Below are 19,920 nucleotides of genomic sequence, written 5' to 3' on the forward strand. Positions count from 1 at the left end.
TTCTCTGTCTCTCTCCCTCTCTCTCTCTCTTTCTCTCTCTCCCTCTCTCCCTCTCTCCTCGTTTGTCTTTATGCAGCTGTCTTCTTTTTCCTACTTGATCAATGCTCTTTCCTGGACTATGAAAGTGGATGAAGGTATTGATAATTTCCAATATTGCATGTCCTACCATGTGTGTTTGTTGATAGGCCCATCCTATCATCACTAGAAGTACGGTCTATATTTTAGGGCTCGTATCTATTGATCATAATATCATCTGTGCGCCTATAATACCGTGACATGATTCTCAGCTTCAAACTTTCAAGAAGCAGTAATATGACAATGGTGATATAACAGAGGGAGGGTACACACACACGCACACACACACACACACATACACACACAGGCAGATCTGCATTGCCGAGGGCACAGATCCAGATGGCTAGTGATTTCCAAACATGCACTGTTACTACATAATGCTTCACTTCCTGGATGCAGCAGGGCTGAAAGGAGGTCAGACAATATGGTATGTGTCTCCCTCTGTGTGTGTTTGTGTGTGAGAGAGAGAGAGAGAGAGAGAGAGAGAGAGAGAGAGAGAGAGAGAGAGAGAGAGAGAGAGAGAGAGAGAGAGAGACAGAGAGAGAGAGAGAGAGAGAGAGAGAGAGAGAGAGAGAGAGAGAGAGAGAGAGAGAGAGAGAGAGAGAGAGGTCTCTACATCCCCTGAATAGAATCATTCTGCAGAGGCAGCATATTCCATCAAACGCCAGGGTATCTTATATCACATAGCCCGTGAGAACATGCTTTTGACCCTCTTCTTCTCATGCCACACCTCTTATATCTCACCCATTGAAAAGTACAGATTATATTTTTCTAATTAGTAGTCAGCGTGTTAACGTATCAACTGTGCTTCCAAAATGTTTTGAAATCAGAGCGTCTGCACCTGCAATTTACCATCACGAGTGGAACCTCTGTTTTGCCACAGCACTGTGAACTGCGGCACATTGAAGCATATGATTGGTCTAGCTATGTAAAGGATCAAGGGGATTGGATGCATGTTTTAAAGAAACGCCCCTCAAGATTAGAGTGGAGCTGAATGCAGACAGAGAATGTTCTCCTGTGATTTTATAAAATGTTAAAAATAGCATCACGCTTTTCTCTTGTGCAACGTTGTCAACACATTAGGTTGCTCTTATTCCCGTCCCCATTGCAGAATACAGCCTTTTGACAGCATGTACTATAGTCGATTTAATCCACAATTGCATTAGCTTGGTCCCCTCATTTGGTGATTGTCATTTAGGCTGTGACAACGAAACAGCATCAAGAGGTTTTAGCAAGGAAGTTTGGTAGGGACACCTGATACCTATGATGTAGCAGGGAATTTTGGTAGGTACACCTGATACCTATGATGTAGCAGGGAAGTTTGGTAGGGACACCTGATACCTATGATGTAGCAGGGAAGTTTGGTAGGGACACCTGATACCTATGATGTAGCAGGGACGTTTGGTAGGGAGACCTGATACCTATGATGTAGCAGGGAAGTTTGGTAGGGAGACCTGATACCTATGATGTAGCAGGGAAGTTTGGTAGGGACACCTGATACCTATGATGTAGCAGGGAAGTTTGGTAGGGAGACCTGATACCTATGATGTAGCAGGGAAGTTTGGTAGGGAGACCTGATACCTATGATGTAGCAGGGAAGGTTGGTAGGGAGACCTGATACCTATGATGTAGCAGGGAAGGTTGGTAGGGACACCTGATACCTATGATGTAGCAGGGAAGTTTGGTAGGGACACCTGATACCTATGATGTAGCAGGGAAGTTTGGTAGGGACACCTGATACCTATGATGTAGCAGGGAAGTTTGGTAGGGACACCTGATGCCTATGATGTAGCAGGGACGTTTGGTAGGGAGACCTGATACCTATGATGTAGCAGGGAAGTTTGGTAGGGAGACCTGATACCTATGATGTAGCAGGGAAGTTTGGTAGGGAGACCTGATACCTATGATGTAGCAGGGAAGTTTGGTAGGGACACCTGATACCTATGATGTAGCAGGGAAGTTTGGTAGGGAGACCTGATACCTATGATGTAGCAGGGAAGTTTGGTAGGGAGACCTGATACCTATGATGTAGCAGGGAAGTTTGGTAGGGACACCTGATACCTATGATGTAGCAGGGAAGTTTGGTAGGGAGACCTGATACCTATGATGTAGCAGGGAAGGTTGGTAGGGAGACCTGATACCTATGATGTAGCAGGGAAGTTTGGTAGGGACACCTGATACCTATGATGTAGCAGGGAAGTTTGGTAAAGAGACCTGATACCTATGATGTAGCAGGGAAGTTTGGTAGGGACACCTGATACCTATGATGTAGCAGGGAAGTTTGGTAGGGAGACCTGATACCTATGATGTAGCAGGGAAGGTTGGTAGGGAGACCTGATACCTATGATGTAGCAGGGAAGTTTGGTAGGGAGACCTGATACCTATGATGTAGCAGGGAAGTTTGGTAGGGAGACCTGATACCTATGATGTAGCAGGGAAGTTTGGTAGGGACACCTGATACCTATGATGTAGCAGGGAAGTTTGGTAGGGACACCTGATACCTATGATGTAGCAGGGAAGTTTGGTAGGGAGACCTGATACCTATGATGTAGCAGGGAAGGTTGGTAGGGAGACCTGATACCTATGATGTAGCAGGGAAGTTTGGTAGAGAGAACTGATTTGTAACTACTAAAATAATTGTGTCGAACAGAATGGGAACCCAAATATCATGGCGAGACCCAGATGCAGACACAGGAGGCAGATGGTTAGAGTCTTACAATGTTTATTAATCCAAAGGAGTAGGCAAGAGAGTGGTCGTGGACAGGCAAAAAGTTCAAAAAACAGATCAGAGTCCAGGAAGTACATAGTGACAGACAGGCTCGAGGTCAAGGCAGGCAGAATGGTCCGGCAGGCGGGTACAGAGTCCAGAAACAGGCAAGGGTCAAAACCCGGAGGACTAGAAAAAGGAGAATGCAAAAAAGCAGGAGACTGGGAGCACCGCTGGTTGACTTGGAAACATACAAAAAGAACTGGCACAGAGAGACAGGAAACACAGGGATAAATACACTGGTACAGAGAGACAGGAAACACAGGGATAAATACACTGGTACAGAGAGACAGGAAACACAGGGATAAATACACTGGTACAGAGAGACAGGAAACACAGGGATAAATACACTGTGGAAAATAAGTGACACCTGGAGGGGGTGGAGACAATCACAAGGACAGGTGAAACAGATCAGGGTGTGACACCAATAGTGTATGTTTGATTCTAGAGCGGGGATAATTCATAAAAAAATAGTTTACGGCTGTCAGCAAATCAGCTTTCAGAGATCGAACCACCCAGTTTATAACTTTCTATAAATGGGTGTGATAGTGAAAAGGTAGGGAGTCTGCCTCTGTAACCTTGTAACCTATAGCCTCAGTAACCCTCTCTCTCCCCTCTCTCTTCCTCTCTCTCCCCCTCTCTCCCACCTCTCTTTCTCCCTATATCCCCTCTCTCTTCCTCTCTCTCCCCCTCTCTTCCACCTCTCTCTCTCCCTATATCCCCTCTCTCTCTCCCCTCTCTCATCCTCTCTATCTTCCTCTCTCTCCCCCTCTCTCCCACCTCTCTCTCTCCCTATATCCCCTCTCTCTCTCCCCTCTCTCATCCTCTCTCTATTCCTCTCTCTCCCCCTCTCTCCCACCTCTCTCTCTCCCTATACCCCCTCTCTCTCCCCCCTCTCTCTGTCTATCTGAGCAGTAGTAGAAGGCTGTAAGGTACATTGACACTCTTAGCTAATACAGTCCCTGGTCAAAGCTAATACAGTCCCTGGTCAAAGCTAATACAGTCCCTGGTCAAAGCTAATACAGTCACTGGTCAAAGCTAATACAGTCCCTGGTCAAAGCTAATAGAGTCCCTGGTCAAAGCTAATACAGTCCCTGGTTTTTCTTTTCTCAGGGAATCTTCCCGACCAGCTACATTCACTTGAAGAAGGCCATCGTAACCAACAGAGGGTAAGTATCCCTCCATGACTTATACCTAAATCAAATCAAATCAAATTGTATTTGTCACGTACACATGTTTAGCAGATGTTAATGCGAGTGTAGCGAAATGCTTGTGCTTCTAGTTCCGACAATGCAGTAATAACCAACGAGTAATCTAACCTAACAATTCCACAACAACTACCTTATACACACAATGTATATTGTGGGATAGGAATGAAGAATATGTACCTAAAAATATATGAATGAGTGATGGTACAGAACGGCATAGGCAAGATGCAGTAGATGGTATAGAGTACAGTATATACATATGAGATGAGTAATGTAGGGTATGTAAACGTTATATGAAGTGGCATTGTTTAAAGTGGCTAGTGATACATTTTTCCATCAATTTTTCCATTGTTAAAGTGGCTGGAGTTGAGTCAGTATGTTGACTTTCTCTGAGGAGACGAAGCAGGAGAGAGAGAGAAGGGGTGTTAAGGAGAGGGAAGTGGTGTTAAGTAGAGGAGAGAGGTGTGAAGAGAAGAAAGGGGAGAGGGATGGAGGAGAAAGAGGATGGAGGAGAGGGGTGGAGGGGAGGAGAGAGGGATGGAGGAGAGGGGTGGAGGGGAGGAGAGAGGTGTGAAGAGAAGAAAGGGGAGATGGATGGAGGAGAAGAGAGAGGGATGGAGGAGAGGGGTGGAGGGGAGGAGAGAGGGAGGAGAGAGGTGTGATAAACAGAGGCATATTATTTACTCATTCATCTCTGCCTGCCTTATTACTCTTCTTTTCCCCTTCCGTTTCATCACTCTCTCACTCTCCTCCCTCCATCACTCTCTCACTCTCCTCCCTCCATCCCTCTCTCACTCTCCTCCCTCCATCACTCTCTCACTCTCCTCCCTCCATCACTCTCTCACTCTCCTCCCTCCATCCCTCCCTATCTGATTGATTCCTCTTGCTGTCCCTGTGTTCTACTCTGTCTGACTGCAGAGGTTCTGATTTATAACTAGTTCTAGATTTACAGTGTCCAGTTAACAGTTACCTGGCAGACTACTGGGAAAGGCCAGTCTTGTACTGAGAATCACCTCAGTGAAATCATCAGTCAGGACCGACAAGATAATATCTATTACTTCTTAGGGGAACACTTGTTTTACTATGTCCAGTACCCGGCTTGGTACTGGGAAACTACAGTAATTTACTTGTTCCAGTTATCCAGCACGGTACAGGGAAACTACAGTAATTTACTTGTTCCAGTTATCAAGCACGGTACAGGGAAACTACAGTAATTTACTTGTTCCAGTTATCAAGCACGGTACAGGGAAACTACAGTAATTTACTTGTTCCAGTTATCAAGCACGGTACAGGGAAACTACAGTAATTTACTTGTTCCAGTTATCCAGCACGGTACAGGGAAACTACAGTAATTTACTTGGTCCAGTTATCCAGCACGGTACAGGGAAACTACAGTAATTTACTTGTTCCAGTTATCAAGCACGGTACAGGGAAACTACAGTAATTTACTTGTTCCAGTTATCCAGCACGGTACAGGGAAACTACAGTAATTTACTTGGTCCAGTTATCCAGCACGGTACAGGGAAACTACAGTAATTTACTTGTTCCAGTTATCAAGCACGGTACAGGGAAACTACAGTAATTTACTTGTTCCAGTCATCAAGCACGGTACAGGGAAACTACAGTAATTTACTTGTTCCAGTCATCAAGCACGGTACAGGGAAACTACAGTAATTTACTTGTTCCAGTTATCCAGCACGGTACAGGGAAACTATAGTAATTTACTTGTTCCAGTTATCCAGCACGGTACAGGGAAACTACAGTAATTTACTTGTTCCAGTTATCAAGCACGGTACAGGGAAACTACAGTAATTTACTTGTTCCAGTTATCAAGCACGGTACAGGGAAACTACAGTAATTTACTTGTTCCAGTTATCCAGCACGGTACAGGGAAACTACAGTAATTTACTTGTTCCAGTCATCAAGCACGGTACAGGGAAACTACAGTAATTTACTTGTTCCAGTTATCCAGCACGGTACAGGGAAACTACAGTAATTTACTTGTTCCAGTTATCCAGCACGGTACAGGGAAACTACAGTAATTTACTTGTTCCAGTTATCCAGCACGGTACAGGGAAACTACAGTAATTTACTTGTTCCAGTTATCAAGCACGGTACAGGGAAACTACAGTAATTTACTTGTTCCAGTTATCAAGCACGGTACAGGGAAACTACAGTAATTTACTTGTTCCAGTTATCCAGCACGGTACAGGGAAACTACAGTAATTTACTTGTTCCAGTCATCAAGCACGGTACAGGGAAACTACAGTAATTTACTTGTTCCAGTTATCCAGCACGGTACAGGGAAACTACAGTAATTTACTTGTTCCAGTTATCCAGCACGGTACAGGGAAACTACAGTAATTTACTTGTTCCAGTTATCAAGCACGGTACAGGGAAACTACAGTAATTTACTTGTTCCAGTTATCCAGCATGGTACAGGGAAACTACAGTAATTTACTTGTTCCAGTTATCAAGCACGGTACAGGGAAACTACAGTAATTTTCTTGTTCCAGTTATCCAGCACGGTACAGGGAAACTACAGTAATTTACTTGTTCCAGTCATCAAGCACGGTACAGGGAAACTACAGTAATTTACTTGTTCCAGTTATCCAGTACGGTAAAAAACACCCATGGTACCGGACCATAGTCATGGTACAGTGAAAGTACAGTCAGGATAGACGAGACAATTTGACTCACTACTTAAGCTATGTTTAATTGAACCTGTATTTAACTGGGCAAGTCAGTTAACATTCTTATTTACACTGACGGCCGAACCCGGGCGACGCTGGGCCAAACCCGGACGACGCTGGGCCGAACCCGGGCGACGCTGGGCCAAACCCGGCCGAACCCGGGCGACGCTGGGCCGAACCCGGACGACGCTGGGCCGAACCCGGGCGACGCTGAGCCAAACCCGGACGACGCTGGGCCGAACCCGGGCGACGCTGGGCCAGACCCGGCCGAACCCGGGCGACGCTGGGCCAAACCCGGACGACGCTGGGCCGAACCCGCGCGACGCTGGGCCAAACCCGGACGACGCTGGGCCAAACCCGGACGACGCTGGGCCGAACCCGGGCGACGCTGGGCCAAACTCTGACGACGCTGGGCCGAACCCGGACGACACTGGGCCGAACCCGGACGACGCTGGGCCGAACCCGGGCGACGCTGGGCCGAACCCGGGCGACGCTGGGCCGAACCCGGGCGACGCTGGGCCAAACCCGGACGATGCTGGGCCAATTGCGCGCCGCCCTATGGGACTTCCAATCACAGCCGGTTGTGATACAGCCTGGAATTGAACCAGTGTGTTTGTAGTGACGCCTCTAGCACTGAGATGTAGTGCCTTTAGACCACTGGGCCACTCGGGAGCCCATGTCACAGCATATTACAGGGAAGTCCTATACTGTACTGGGAAACATCCCAGAAAGTGCTGGGATCAGCCAGGATAGGCATGATAGATAGGATAGGCAGGATAGACAGGATAGACAGGATAGATAGGATAGACAGGATAGACAGGATATATAGGATAGACATGATAGACAGGATAGGCAGGATAGACAGGATAGACAGGATATATAGGATAGACAGGATAGACAGGATATATAGGATAGACATGATAGACAGGATAGGCAGGATAGACAGGATAGGCAGGATAGGCAGGATAGGCAGGATAGATAGGATAGACATGATAGACAGGATAGGCAGGATAGACAGGATAGGCAGGATAGACAGGATAGACAGGATAGACAGGATAGACAGGATAGGCAGGATAGACAGGATAGATAGGATAGACATGATAGACAGGATAGGCAGGATAAATAGGATAGGCAGGATAGACAGGATAGATAGGATAGACAGGATAGGCAGGATAGATAGGATAAATAGGATAGGCAGGATAGACAGGATAGGCAGGATAGGCAGGATAGGCAGGATAGACAGGATAGGCAGGATAGACAGGATAGATAGGATAGACAGGATAGGCAGGATAGATAGGATAAGCATGATAGACAGGATCTACATGATAGACAGGATAGATAGGATCGACAGGATAGATAGGATAGACAGGATAGACAGGATCTACATGATAGGCAGGATAGGCAGGATAGACAGGATAGACAGGATAGACAGGATAGACATGGATAGACATTTGACCAGTTTTGTCTCAGGAGTAAAATAATCATGCAGTAAGTGGATTTGATTATTCTAACGGGATTTTTTTTTTTCTAACGGGAAACTGTTTTGCTACAGTAGGCTATAGTTTAGGTTATGTCGATAGAGGACTCGGTTTCGGAATCCTTGTGAGTAAGTTTTAGCTAGGTAGCCGAACTTGTTGTTCGCCTGTTGAAATTGAACTTCAGTTCATTAACTCTGTTGCCCAAAGCTAACGTTATAAGCAGCTAGCTAGCTTCATCTGGCTAGTGAGTCTCGACCAGACCGGGTTATGTGTTGTGAGGCTAGCAACAATTAGGATTAGGCACAATAGTGGAATTTGCGGGTTTGCCTTCAAAATAAAAGTACCTCTTTGAAAGTGATACAGAAGGTTGCAATTGGTGGAATCATGTCATATTTAGAGTAGATCATGTTAAACAAGGTTGGAATGTGAAGTAATCAAATGGGGTATCAGTCCACTCGGTGACACCCACAGGACACAACTGTGAAGAGTTTACGCAAATATTAGCGTTGTATTTCTTATCGCGGGACTGTGACTGTGTGACATCACCTCCCCAGTCAGCCTATTGTGTGTATTTACATTCATATTGCACTGTACAGTTTTACCTAAGGATTGGGGAACAATGAAATATGGTATCAGTTTACTCAATACCCAAGATATTTTTTCCCAACGTCCTTAGAGTTATCAGACTCCAAAACATCCACGCAGTATTGGTTTCCTCAAGGATAACGTTCAATACACACAAGTTGACAATAAATGTGGCTCAATTCACAGTTGTTACAGAGTCCCGCAATAAGAGCTACGGCGCTCTGGGTGTCACTGAGTAGACTGATACCCCATGTCATTGATCCACAATCCATAGTTAAGGCTGTACAGGGACATAAGTACACCCACAATGCAATTCTGAAGAATAATACATTCAGATTATAGTCAAATTACCACATTTTTGTCTTTTGTTGATTTTATTTAACAACATTCCAACTTCGTTTAGCACGATCTATTCAATTATGGCATGATTCTCCTATTTGTATTCATTTGCATCGCTGTCAATGACAAACTTTTATTTTAAAGGCTAACCGCAAAGTCCACCATTGTGGCTAATCCTTATGGTGGCTAGCTTCACATAGATGTGTCCGACCACCATTAATCAAATAAGAACTGTCTTATAAATTATGGTTATTTTAGATGATGACACCTAGCTATATAGAACCTGATGGTCACACAGAGCTCCAGAGTTCCTCTGTAGAGATGGGAGAAACTTCCAGTAGGACAACCATCTCTGCAGCACTCCACCAATCAGGCCTTTATGGTAGAGTGGCCAGACGGAAACCACTCCTCAGTAAAACACACATAACAGCCCACTTGGAGTTTGCCAAAAGGCACCTAAAGGACTCGCAGAACATGAGAAACAATATTCTCTAGTCTGATGAAACCAATATTAAACTCTTTGGCATGAATGCTAAGCGTCATGTCTGGAGGAAACCTGGCACCATCCCTACGGTGAAGCATAGTGGTGGCAGCATCATGCTGTGGGGATGTTTTTCCGAGGCAGGGACTGGGAGAAAACCTGCTCCAGAGCCGTCAGGACTTCAGACTGGGGCGAAGGTTCACCTTCCAACAGGACAACATCCCTAAGCACACAGCTAAGACAATGCAGGAGTGGCTTCAGGACAAGTCTCTGAATGTCCTTGAGTGGCCCAGCCAGAGCCCAGACTTGAACCCGATCAAACATCTCTGGAGAGACCTGAAAATACCTGTGCAGCTACGATCCCCATCCAACTTGACAGAGCTTGAGAGGATCTGCAGAGAATAATGGGAGAAACCTCCAAATACAGGTTTGCCAAGCTGGTAGCGTCCTATCCAAGAAGACTCAAGGCTGTAATCACTGCCAAAGGTGCTTCAACAAAGTACTGAGTAAAAGGTCTGAATACTTAAGTAAATGTGATATTTCAGATATTTCAGGAAAAACAATTTAATCCATTTTAGAATAACAAAATGTGTAAAAAGTCACGGGGTCTAAATACTTTCTGAATGCACACCTTGCCCTTAACTGAGCAGCACGCCTTGCCCTTAACTGAGCAGCACGCCTTGCCCTTAACTGAGCAGCACGCCTTGCCCTTAACAGAGCAGCACGCCTTGCCCTTAACAGAGCAGCACACCTTGCCCTTAACTGAGCAGCACGCCTTGCCCTTAACAGAGCAGCACACCTTGCCCTTAACAGAGCAGCACACCTTGCCCTTAACTGAGCAGCACACCTTGCCCTTAACTGAGCAGCACGCCTTGCCCTTAACAGAGCAGCACACCTTACCCTTAACTGAGCAGCACGCCTTGCCCTTAACAGAGCAGCACGCCTTGCCTTTAACAGAGCAGCACGCCTTGCCCTTAACAGAGCAGCACACCTTACCCTTAACTGAGCAGCACGCCTTGCCCTTAACAGAGCAGCACGCCTTGCCCTTAACAGAGCAGCACGCCTTGCCTTTAACAGAGCAGCACACCTTGCCTTTAACAGAGCAGCACGCCTTGCCCTTAACAGAGCAGCACGCCTTGCCTTTAACAGAGCAGCACACCTTGCCTTTAACAGAGCAGCACGCCTTACCCTTAACAGAGCAGCACGCCTTGCCCTTAACAGAGCAGCACACCTTGCCCTTAACAGAGCAGCACGCCTTGCCCTTAACAGAGCAGCACACCTTACCCTTAACAGAGCAGCACGCCTTGCGCTTAACAGAGCAGCACACCTTGCCTTTAACAGAGCAGCACGCCTTGCCCTTAACAGAGCAGCACGCCTTGCCCTTAACAGAGCAGCACGCCTTGCCCTTAACAGAGCAGCACGCCTTGCCCTTAACAGAGCAGCACGCCTTGCCCTTAACAGAGCAGCACGCCTTGCCCTTAACAGAGCAGCACACCTTGCCTTTAACAGAGCAGCACGCCTTGCCCTTAACAGAGCAGCACACCTTACCCTTAACAGAGCAGCACGCCTTGCCCTTAACAGAGCAGCACACCTTGCCCTTAACAGAGCAGCACGCCTTGCCCTTAACTGAGCAGCACACCTTGCCCTTAACAGAGCAGCACGCCTTGCCCTTAACTGAGCAGCACACCTTGCCCTTAACAGAGCAGCACACCTTGCCCTTAACAGAGCAGCACGCCTTGCCCTTAACTGAGCAGCACACCTTGCCCTTAACAGAGCAGCACGCCTTGCCTTTAACAGAGCAGCACACCTTGCCCTTAACTGAGCAGCACACCTTGCCCTTAACAGAGCAGCACGCCTTGCCCTTAACAGAGCAGCACACCTTGCCCTTAACAGAGCAGCACGCCTTGCCCTTAACAGAGCAGCACACCTTGCCCTTAACAGAGCAGCACACCTTGCCCTTAACAGAGCAGCACACCTTGCCCTTAACAGAGCAGCACACCTTGCCTTTAACAGAGCAGCACGCCTTGCCTTTAACAGAGCAGCACGCCTTGCCCTTAACAGAGCAGCACACCTTGCCCTTAACAGAGCAGCACACCTTGCCCTTAACAGAGCAGCACACCTTGCCTTTAACAGAGCAGCACGCTTTGCCCTTAACAGAGCAGCACACCTTGCCCTTAACAGAGCAGCACACCTTGCCCTTAACAGAGCAGCACACCTTGCCCTTAACAGAGCAGCACACCTTGCCCTTAACAGAGCAGCACACCTTACCCTTAACAGAGCAGCACACCTTGCCCTTAACAGAGCAGCACACCTTACCCTTAACAGAGCAGCACACCTTGCCCTTAACAGAGCAGCACACCTTGCCCTTAACAGAGCAGCACACCTTACCCTTAACAGAGCAGCACGCCTTGCCCTTAACAGAGCAGCACACCTTACCCTTAACAGAGCAGCACACCTTGCCCTTAACAGAGCAGCACACCTTGCCCTTAACAGAGCAGCACACCTTGCCCTTAACAGAGCAGCACACCTTGCCTTTAACAGAGCAGCACGCCTTGCCTTTAACAGAGCAGCACGCCTTGCCCTTAACAGAGCAGCACACCTTGCCCTTAACAGAGCAGCACACCTTGCCCTTAACAGAGCAGCACACCTTGCCTTTAACAGAGCAGCACGCTTTGCCCTTAACAGAGCAGCACACCTTGCCCTTAACAGAGCAGCACACCTTGCCCTTAACAGAGCAGCACACCTTGCCCTTAACAGAGCAGCACACCTTGCCCTTAACAGAGCAGCACACCTTACCCTTAACAGAGCAGCACACCTTGCCCTTAACAGAGCAGCACACCTTACCCTTAACAGAGCAGCACACCTTGCCCTTAACAGAGCAGCACGCCTTGCCCTTAACAGAGCAGCACACCTTGCCCTTAACAGAGCAGCACACCTTGCCCTTAACAGAGCAGCACGCCTTGCCCTTAACTGCACAGCACACCTTGCCCTTAACAGAGCAGCACGCCTTGCCCTTAACAGAGCAGCACACCTTGCCCTTAACTGAGCAGCACACCTTGCCTTTAACAGAGCAGCACACCTTGCCCTTAACAGAGCAGCACGCCTTGCCCTTAACAGAGCAGCACACCTTGCCCTTAACAGAGCAGCACACCTTGCCCTTAACAGAGCAGCACACCTTACCCTTAACAGAGCAGCACACCTTGCCCTTAACAGAGCAGCACACCTTACCCTTAACTGAGCAGCACACCTTACCCTTAACTGCACACCTTGCCCTTAACAGAGCAGCACACCTTACCCTTAACTGCACACACCTTGCCCTTAACAGAGCAGCACACCTTGCCCTTAACAGAGCAGCACACCTTGCCCTTAACAGAGCAGCACACCTTACCCTTAACTGAGCAGCACACCTTACCCTTAACTGCACACCTTGCCCTTAACAGAGCAGCACACCTTACCCTTAACTGCACACACCTTGCCCTTAACAGAGCAGCACACCTTGCCCTTAACAGAGCAGCACACCTTGCCCTTAACAGAGCAGCACACCTTGCCCTTAACAGAGCAGCACACCTTGCCCTTAACAGAGCAGCACACCTTGCCCTTAACAGAGCAGCACACCTTGCCCTTAACTGAGCAGCACGCCTTGCCCTTAACAGAGCAGCACACCTTACCCTTAACAGAGCAGCACACCTTGCCCTTAACAGAGCAGCACACCTTGCCCTTAACAGAGCAGCACACCTTACCCTTAACAGAGCAGCACGCCTTGCCCTTAACTGAGCAGCACACCTTGCCCTTAACAGAGCAGCACACCTTACCCTTAACAGAGCAGCACACCTTGCCCTTAACAGAGCAGCACACCTTGCCCTTAACAGAGCAGCACACCTTACCCTTAACAGAGCAGCACACCTTACCCTTAACAGAGCAGCACACCTTACCCTTAACAGAGCAGCACACCTTGCCCTTAACAGAGCAGCACACCTTGCCCTTAACAGAGCAGCACACCTTGCCCTTAACAGAGCAGCACACCTTGCCCTTAACAGAGCAGCACACCTTGCCCTTAACAGAGCAGCACACCTTGCCCTTAACAGAGCAGCACACCTTGCCCTTAACAGAGCAGCACACCTTGCCCTTAACAGAGCAGCACACCTTGCCCTTAACAGAGCAGCACACCTTGCCCTTAACAGAGCAGCACACCTTGCCCTTAACAGAGCAGCACACCTTACCCTTAACAGAGCAGCACACCTTACCCTTAACAGAGCAGCACACCTTACCCTTAACAGAGCAGCACACCTTACCCTTAACTGCACACACAACCAACATCAACAACATGCATGACAGTCTTTCCTGGTTGACGGTTGAGGAGAAATTGTCTGCTTCTCTTCTAACCACTTGTATAATCTATTTGCGTACACTTCCAACCACACCAGACACACAGTAGAGCCATGTCATCATGGAATGAGGTTATTCAGGTTATGTATAGAGCCATGTCATCATGGAAGGCTCTGTTACCAGAGGTTATTCAGGTTATGTATAGAGCCATGTCATCATGGAAGGCTCTGTTACCAGAGGTTATTCAGGTTATGTTACAGAGCCATGTCATCATGGAAGGCTCTGTTACCAGAGGTTATTCAGGTTATGTACAGAGCCATGTCATCATGGAAGGCTCTGTTACCAGAGGTTTTTCAGGTTATGTATACAGCCATGTCATCATGGAAGGCTCTGTTACCAGAGGTTATTCAGGTTATGTATAGAGCCATGTCATCATGGAAGGCTCTGTTACCAGAGGTTATTCAGGTTATGTATAGAGCCATGTCATCATGGAAGGCTCTGTTACCAGAGGTTATTCAAGTTATGTATAGAGCCATGTCATCATGGAAGGCTCTGTTACCAGAGGTTATTCAGGCAAAAAGCATGTTTGGCTTAAAAAACAAACAAATCAAAAACATATTGTATCACAGAGCATCTCGTCTTTCTAAAGATCTAATTGAACTGTATTGGATATAACAATATTAATATCTATTTTTGAATAGTCTTTAAATCACTGAAGCTGAAGTCTTATATCTCCCTCTCTAACATTAAGCATCAGCTGTCAGAGCAGCTTACCGATCACTGCACCTGTACACAGCCAATCTGTAAATAGCACATCCAACTACCTCATCCCCATATTGTTATTTAGCTTCTTGCTCTTTTACACCCCAGTATCTCTACTTGCACATCATCATCTGCACATCTACCACTCCAGTGTTAATGCTAAATTGTAATTATTCCGCCTCTATGGCCTATTTAGTGCCCTACCTTCCTACTCTTCTACATTTGCACACACTGTACATAGATTTTTCTATTGTATTATTGACTGTACGTTTGTTTATTCCATGTGTAACTCTGTGTTGTTGTTGTTTTTGTAGAACTGCTTTGCTTTATCTTGGCCAGGTCGCAGTTGTAAATGAGAACTTGTTCTCAACTGGCCTACCTGGTTAAATAAAGGGGATATTAAAATTAAAATTAAAAAATCATATTTTTGTTGTCTCTTGGTGCCTTTCCAATATATAACTCCTATATATATATATATATATTTAAATTTAGAATGTAATGTTCTTGTCTATAAAGTTTCTGTACTTTGTCATGTATTTTTATGTTTTATGTGGACCCCAGGAAGAGTAGTATTTGTAGCCTCATGTGCAGTAGCTAACAGGGATCCTAATAAACTAAACTTAACCCTGGAAACAGGGAAATACAACTTTAAAGCTAAACCAACAGTGAACCAGAACAGTGTCTATCCTCTCTGACAGTTGTCCCTGGTGTTGATATTCACAGGTCCTCAGGAGCAGGGTCCCATTGGGACTGACACACAGACAGGATATATATATTTTATTGTCACTTTCTCTCTGTCTTTGGTTGTGTCCTAAATGGTTCTTTCTCCCCTATTTAGTGCACTTATTTTGACCAGGGACCATAGGGCGCCGTTAATAAATGTAGCACTACATAGGGAATATGGTGCCATTTAGGACACAGGCTTTCTCTCTGGGTTTGAGTGACGGAGGTGCTGTTTTCTCATAAATATTGATGGGAAAGAAAAAAAAATGTTTTCCCCGAACCGCTGTCTGCCTATACTGCAGTCAGACAGCCAGAGACTTCAGAGCATCAGAGCATGTTTCAGACGGAGACAAATACTACAGCCTACCGTACATCTCAGACGGAGCCAGATACTGTAGCCTACCGTACATCTCAGACAGAGGCATATACTACATTCTACCGTACATCTCAGACAGAGGCATATACTACAGCCTACCGTACATCCCAGACAGAGCCAGATACTGTAGCCTACCGTACATCTCAAACGGAGCCAGATACTGTAGCCTACCGTACATCTCAGACGGAGCCATATACTACAGCCTACCGTACATCTCAGACGGAGCCAGATACTACAGTCTACCGTACATCTCAGACAGAGAAATATACTACAGCCTACCGTACATCTCAGACGGAGCCAGATACTGTAGCCTACCGTACATCTCAGACGGAGCCAGATACTACAGCCTACCGTACATCTCAGACGGAGCCAGATACTGTAGCCTACCGTACATCTCAGACGGAGCCAGATACTGTAGCCTACCGTACATCTCAGACGGAGCCAGATACTACAGTCTACCGTACATCTCAGACAGAGAAATATACTACAGCCTACCGTACATCTCAGACGGAGCCAGATACTGTAGCCTACCGTACATCTCAGACGGAGCCAGATACTACAGCCTACCGTACATCTCAGACGGAGCCAGATACTGTAGCCTACCGTACATCTCAGACGGAGCCAGATACTGTAGCCTACCGTACATCTCAGACAGAGCCAGATACTGTAGCCTACCGTACATCTCAGACAGAGCCAGATACTGCAGCCTACCGTACATCTCAGACAGAGCCAGATACTGTAGCCTACCGTACATCTCAGACAGAGCCAGATACTGCAGCCTACCGTACATCACAGACAGAGCCAGATACTGTAGCCTACCGTACATCTCAAACGGAGCCAGATACTGTAGCCTACCGTACATCTCAGACGGAGCCAGATACTACAGCCTACCGTACATCTCAGACGGAGCCAGATACTGTAGCCTACCGTACATCTCAGACGGAGCCAGATACTGTAGCCTACCGTACATCTCAGACGGAGCCAGATACTACAGCCTACCGTACATCTCAGACGGAGACAAATACTACAGCCTACCGTACATTTTTCTTTACGGGTGGGGTATAGCGATGTGTACCTAGCCCTGTCTCTCCATCCGACCAGTTTTTGAACCTAGATCAGTGCATTTATCCAGAAACCTACAGTATGTCAGCATCACAACTTACACACTATTCCCTATATAGTACACTAGTTTTGCTCAGAGACCCATGAGTCTAAAACAGTGTACTAGAACATTAATCTGTTGCCATTTTGGGAAGCAGCTTCTAACAGCTATGTCAGCTGTAATTGTCCCTCCATCATCTCCCTGGCCTAGAGAGACACAGCAGTGCATTATGGACCACTAGGGCAATGCACTACATGTTACAGTTGAAGTCGGAAGTTTACATACACCTTAGCCAAATACATTTAAACTCAGTTTTTCACAATTCCTGACATTTAATCCTAGTAAAAATTCCCTGTTTTAGGTCAGTTGGGATCACCACTTTATTTTAAGAATGTGAAATGTCAGAATAATAGTAGAGAGAATGACTTTCAGCTTTTATTTCTTTCATCACATTCCCCGTGGATCAGAAGTTTACATACACTCAATTAGTATTTGGTAGCATTGCCTTTACATTGTTTAACTTCGGTCAAACAATTCAGGTAGCCTTCCACAAGCTTCCCACAATAAGTTGGGTGAATTTTGGCCAATTCCTCCTGACAGAGCTGGTGTAACCTAGTCAGGTTTGTAGGCCTCCTTGCTCGCACAAGCGTTCTCAGTTCTGCCCACAAATTTGCCATAGGATTGAGGTCAGGGCTTTGTTGTCCTTAAGCCGTTTTGCCACAACTTTGGAAGTATGCTTGGGGTCATTTGGAAGACCCATTTGCGACCAAGCTTTAACTTCCTGACTGATGTCTTGAGATGTTGCTTCAATATATCCACATCATTTTCTTCCTCGTGATGTCATCTTTTTTTTGAAGTGCACCATAAATAATCTATTTACACAGTGATCTATAGGGACTGTATGTGAATGTGCGTTGGACCGATCCATATCTTTGGGACAGATTAGATTTAACATTGGAGCAGTGCTCTGGTGATTGATGTGAGACGTCTTTTGGATGAAACACCACCAATATATAATACAATACAATACAGTACAATATAAGACAATAGAATACAATAGAATACAATATAATACCATACAATACAATATAATACAATATAACATAATACAATACAATACCATACAATACAATACAATACAATATAATACAATATAATACCATACAATACAACACAATACAATATAATACAATATAATACAATACAATAATAGAGGGGAAAATGTTTTGCTCCTCATAATTTTTTACCATATTGCTACTCGATAGTGAGAAAAGTTAACTATAAAGAGACATAAAATGACACACTCACACACACACACACACACACACACACACACACACACACACACACACACACACACACACACACACACACACACACACACACACACACACACACCATTAGAGGGCCAGTGGGGAGAAATTGGAAAGAATTGAATGCATCCCAAATGGCACTCTATTCCCTTTATAGGGCACTAACAGAGCCCTGGTCAAAGGTAGTGCCCTATTTTATTTATTTTAACCATTATTTTACCAGGTAAGTTGACTGAGAACACGTTCTCATTTGCAGCGACAACCTGGGGAATAGTTACAGGGGAGAGGAGGGGGATGAACGAGCCAATTGTAAACTGGGGATTATTAGGTGACCTTGATGGTTTGAGTGCCAGATTGGGAATTTAGCCAGGACACCGGGGTTAACACCCCTACTCTTACAATAAGTGCCATGGGATTTTTAATGACCTCAGAGAGTCAGGACACCCGCTTAACGTCCCATCCAAAAGACAGCACCCTACACAGGGCATTGTCACTGCCCTGGGGCATTGGGATATTTATTTTTTTTAGACCAGAGGAAAGAGTGCCACCTACTGGCCCTCCAACACCACTTCCAGCAGCATCTGGTCTCCCATCCAGGGACTGACCAGGACCAACCCTGCTTAGCTTCAGAAGCAAGCTAGCAGTGGTATGCAGGGTGGTATGCTGCTGGCTCCTATAGAGGGACAGGGTGCCATTTGGGACACACAAAGATACAGGTATACAGTTGAAGTCGGAAGTTTACATACACTTAGGTTGGAGTCATTAAAACTCATTTTTCAACCACTCCACACATTTCTTGTTAACAAACTATAACTATAACTACTTTGCCAAGTCGGTAAGGACTTTTCCAACAATTGATTACAGACAGATTATTTCACTTATAATTCACTGTATCACAATTCCAGTGGGTCAGAAGTTTACATACACTAAGTTGACTTCGCCTTTAAACAGCTTGGAAAATTCCATAAAATGATGTCATGGCTTTAGAAGCTTCTGATAGGCTTATTGACATAACTTGAGTCAATTGGAGGTGCACTTGTGGATGTATTTCAAGGCCTACCTTCAAACTCAGTGCCTCTTTGCTTGACATCGTGGGAAAATCTAAAAAAATCAGCCAAGACCTCAGAAAAAATTGGAGACCTCCACAAGTATGGTTCACCCTTGGGAGCAATTTCCAAACGCCTGAAGGTACCACGTTCATCTGTACAAACAATAGTACGCAAGTATAAACACCATGAGACGACGCAGCCGTCATACCGCTCAGGAAGGAGACGCGTTCTGTCTCCTAGAGATGAACGTACTTTGGTGCAAAGAGTGCAAATCAATCCCAGAACAACAGCAAAAGACCTTGTGAAGATGCTGGAGGAAACAGGTACAAAAGTATCTATATCCACAGTAAAAAGAGTCCTTTATCAACATAACCTCAAAGGCCGCTCAGCAAGGAAGAAGGCACCGCTCCAAAACCGCCATTAAAAAAAAGCCAGTCTACGGTATGCAACTGCACATGGGGACAAAGATCGTACTTTTGGAGAAATGACCTCTTGTCTGATGAAACAAAAATAGAACTGTTTGGCCATAATGACCATCGTTATGTTTGGAGGAAAAAGGGGGAGGCTTGTAAGCCGAAGAACACCATCCCAACCGTGAAGCACGGGGGTGGCAGCATCATGTTGTGGGGGTGCTTTGCTGCAG

General features: G+C 46.1%; 1 protein-coding gene across 17 annotated transcripts in view; it reads left to right on the top strand.

The window, feature by feature from the left end:
• LOC129815762 (dedicator of cytokinesis protein 3-like) overlaps positions 1-19,920 on the top strand; it is a 400,044-nt gene that overhangs the window by 173,674 nt on the left and 206,450 nt on the right. For all 17 annotated transcript variants that reach the window (XM_055869857.1, XM_055869854.1, XM_055869856.1 and 14 more), the window contains exon 4: positions 3,956-4,011. In XM_055869857.1, coding sequence (XP_055725832.1) covers positions 3,956-4,011 — 56 coding nt within the window. The remainder of the gene's footprint in view (positions 1-3,955; positions 4,012-19,920) is intronic.

Source organism: Salvelinus fontinalis, chromosome 18 (genome assembly GCF_029448725.1).
Source record: "Salvelinus fontinalis isolate EN_2023a chromosome 18, ASM2944872v1, whole genome shotgun sequence".
NCBI classification, from domain to species: domain Eukaryota; kingdom Metazoa; phylum Chordata; class Actinopteri; order Salmoniformes; family Salmonidae; genus Salvelinus; species Salvelinus fontinalis.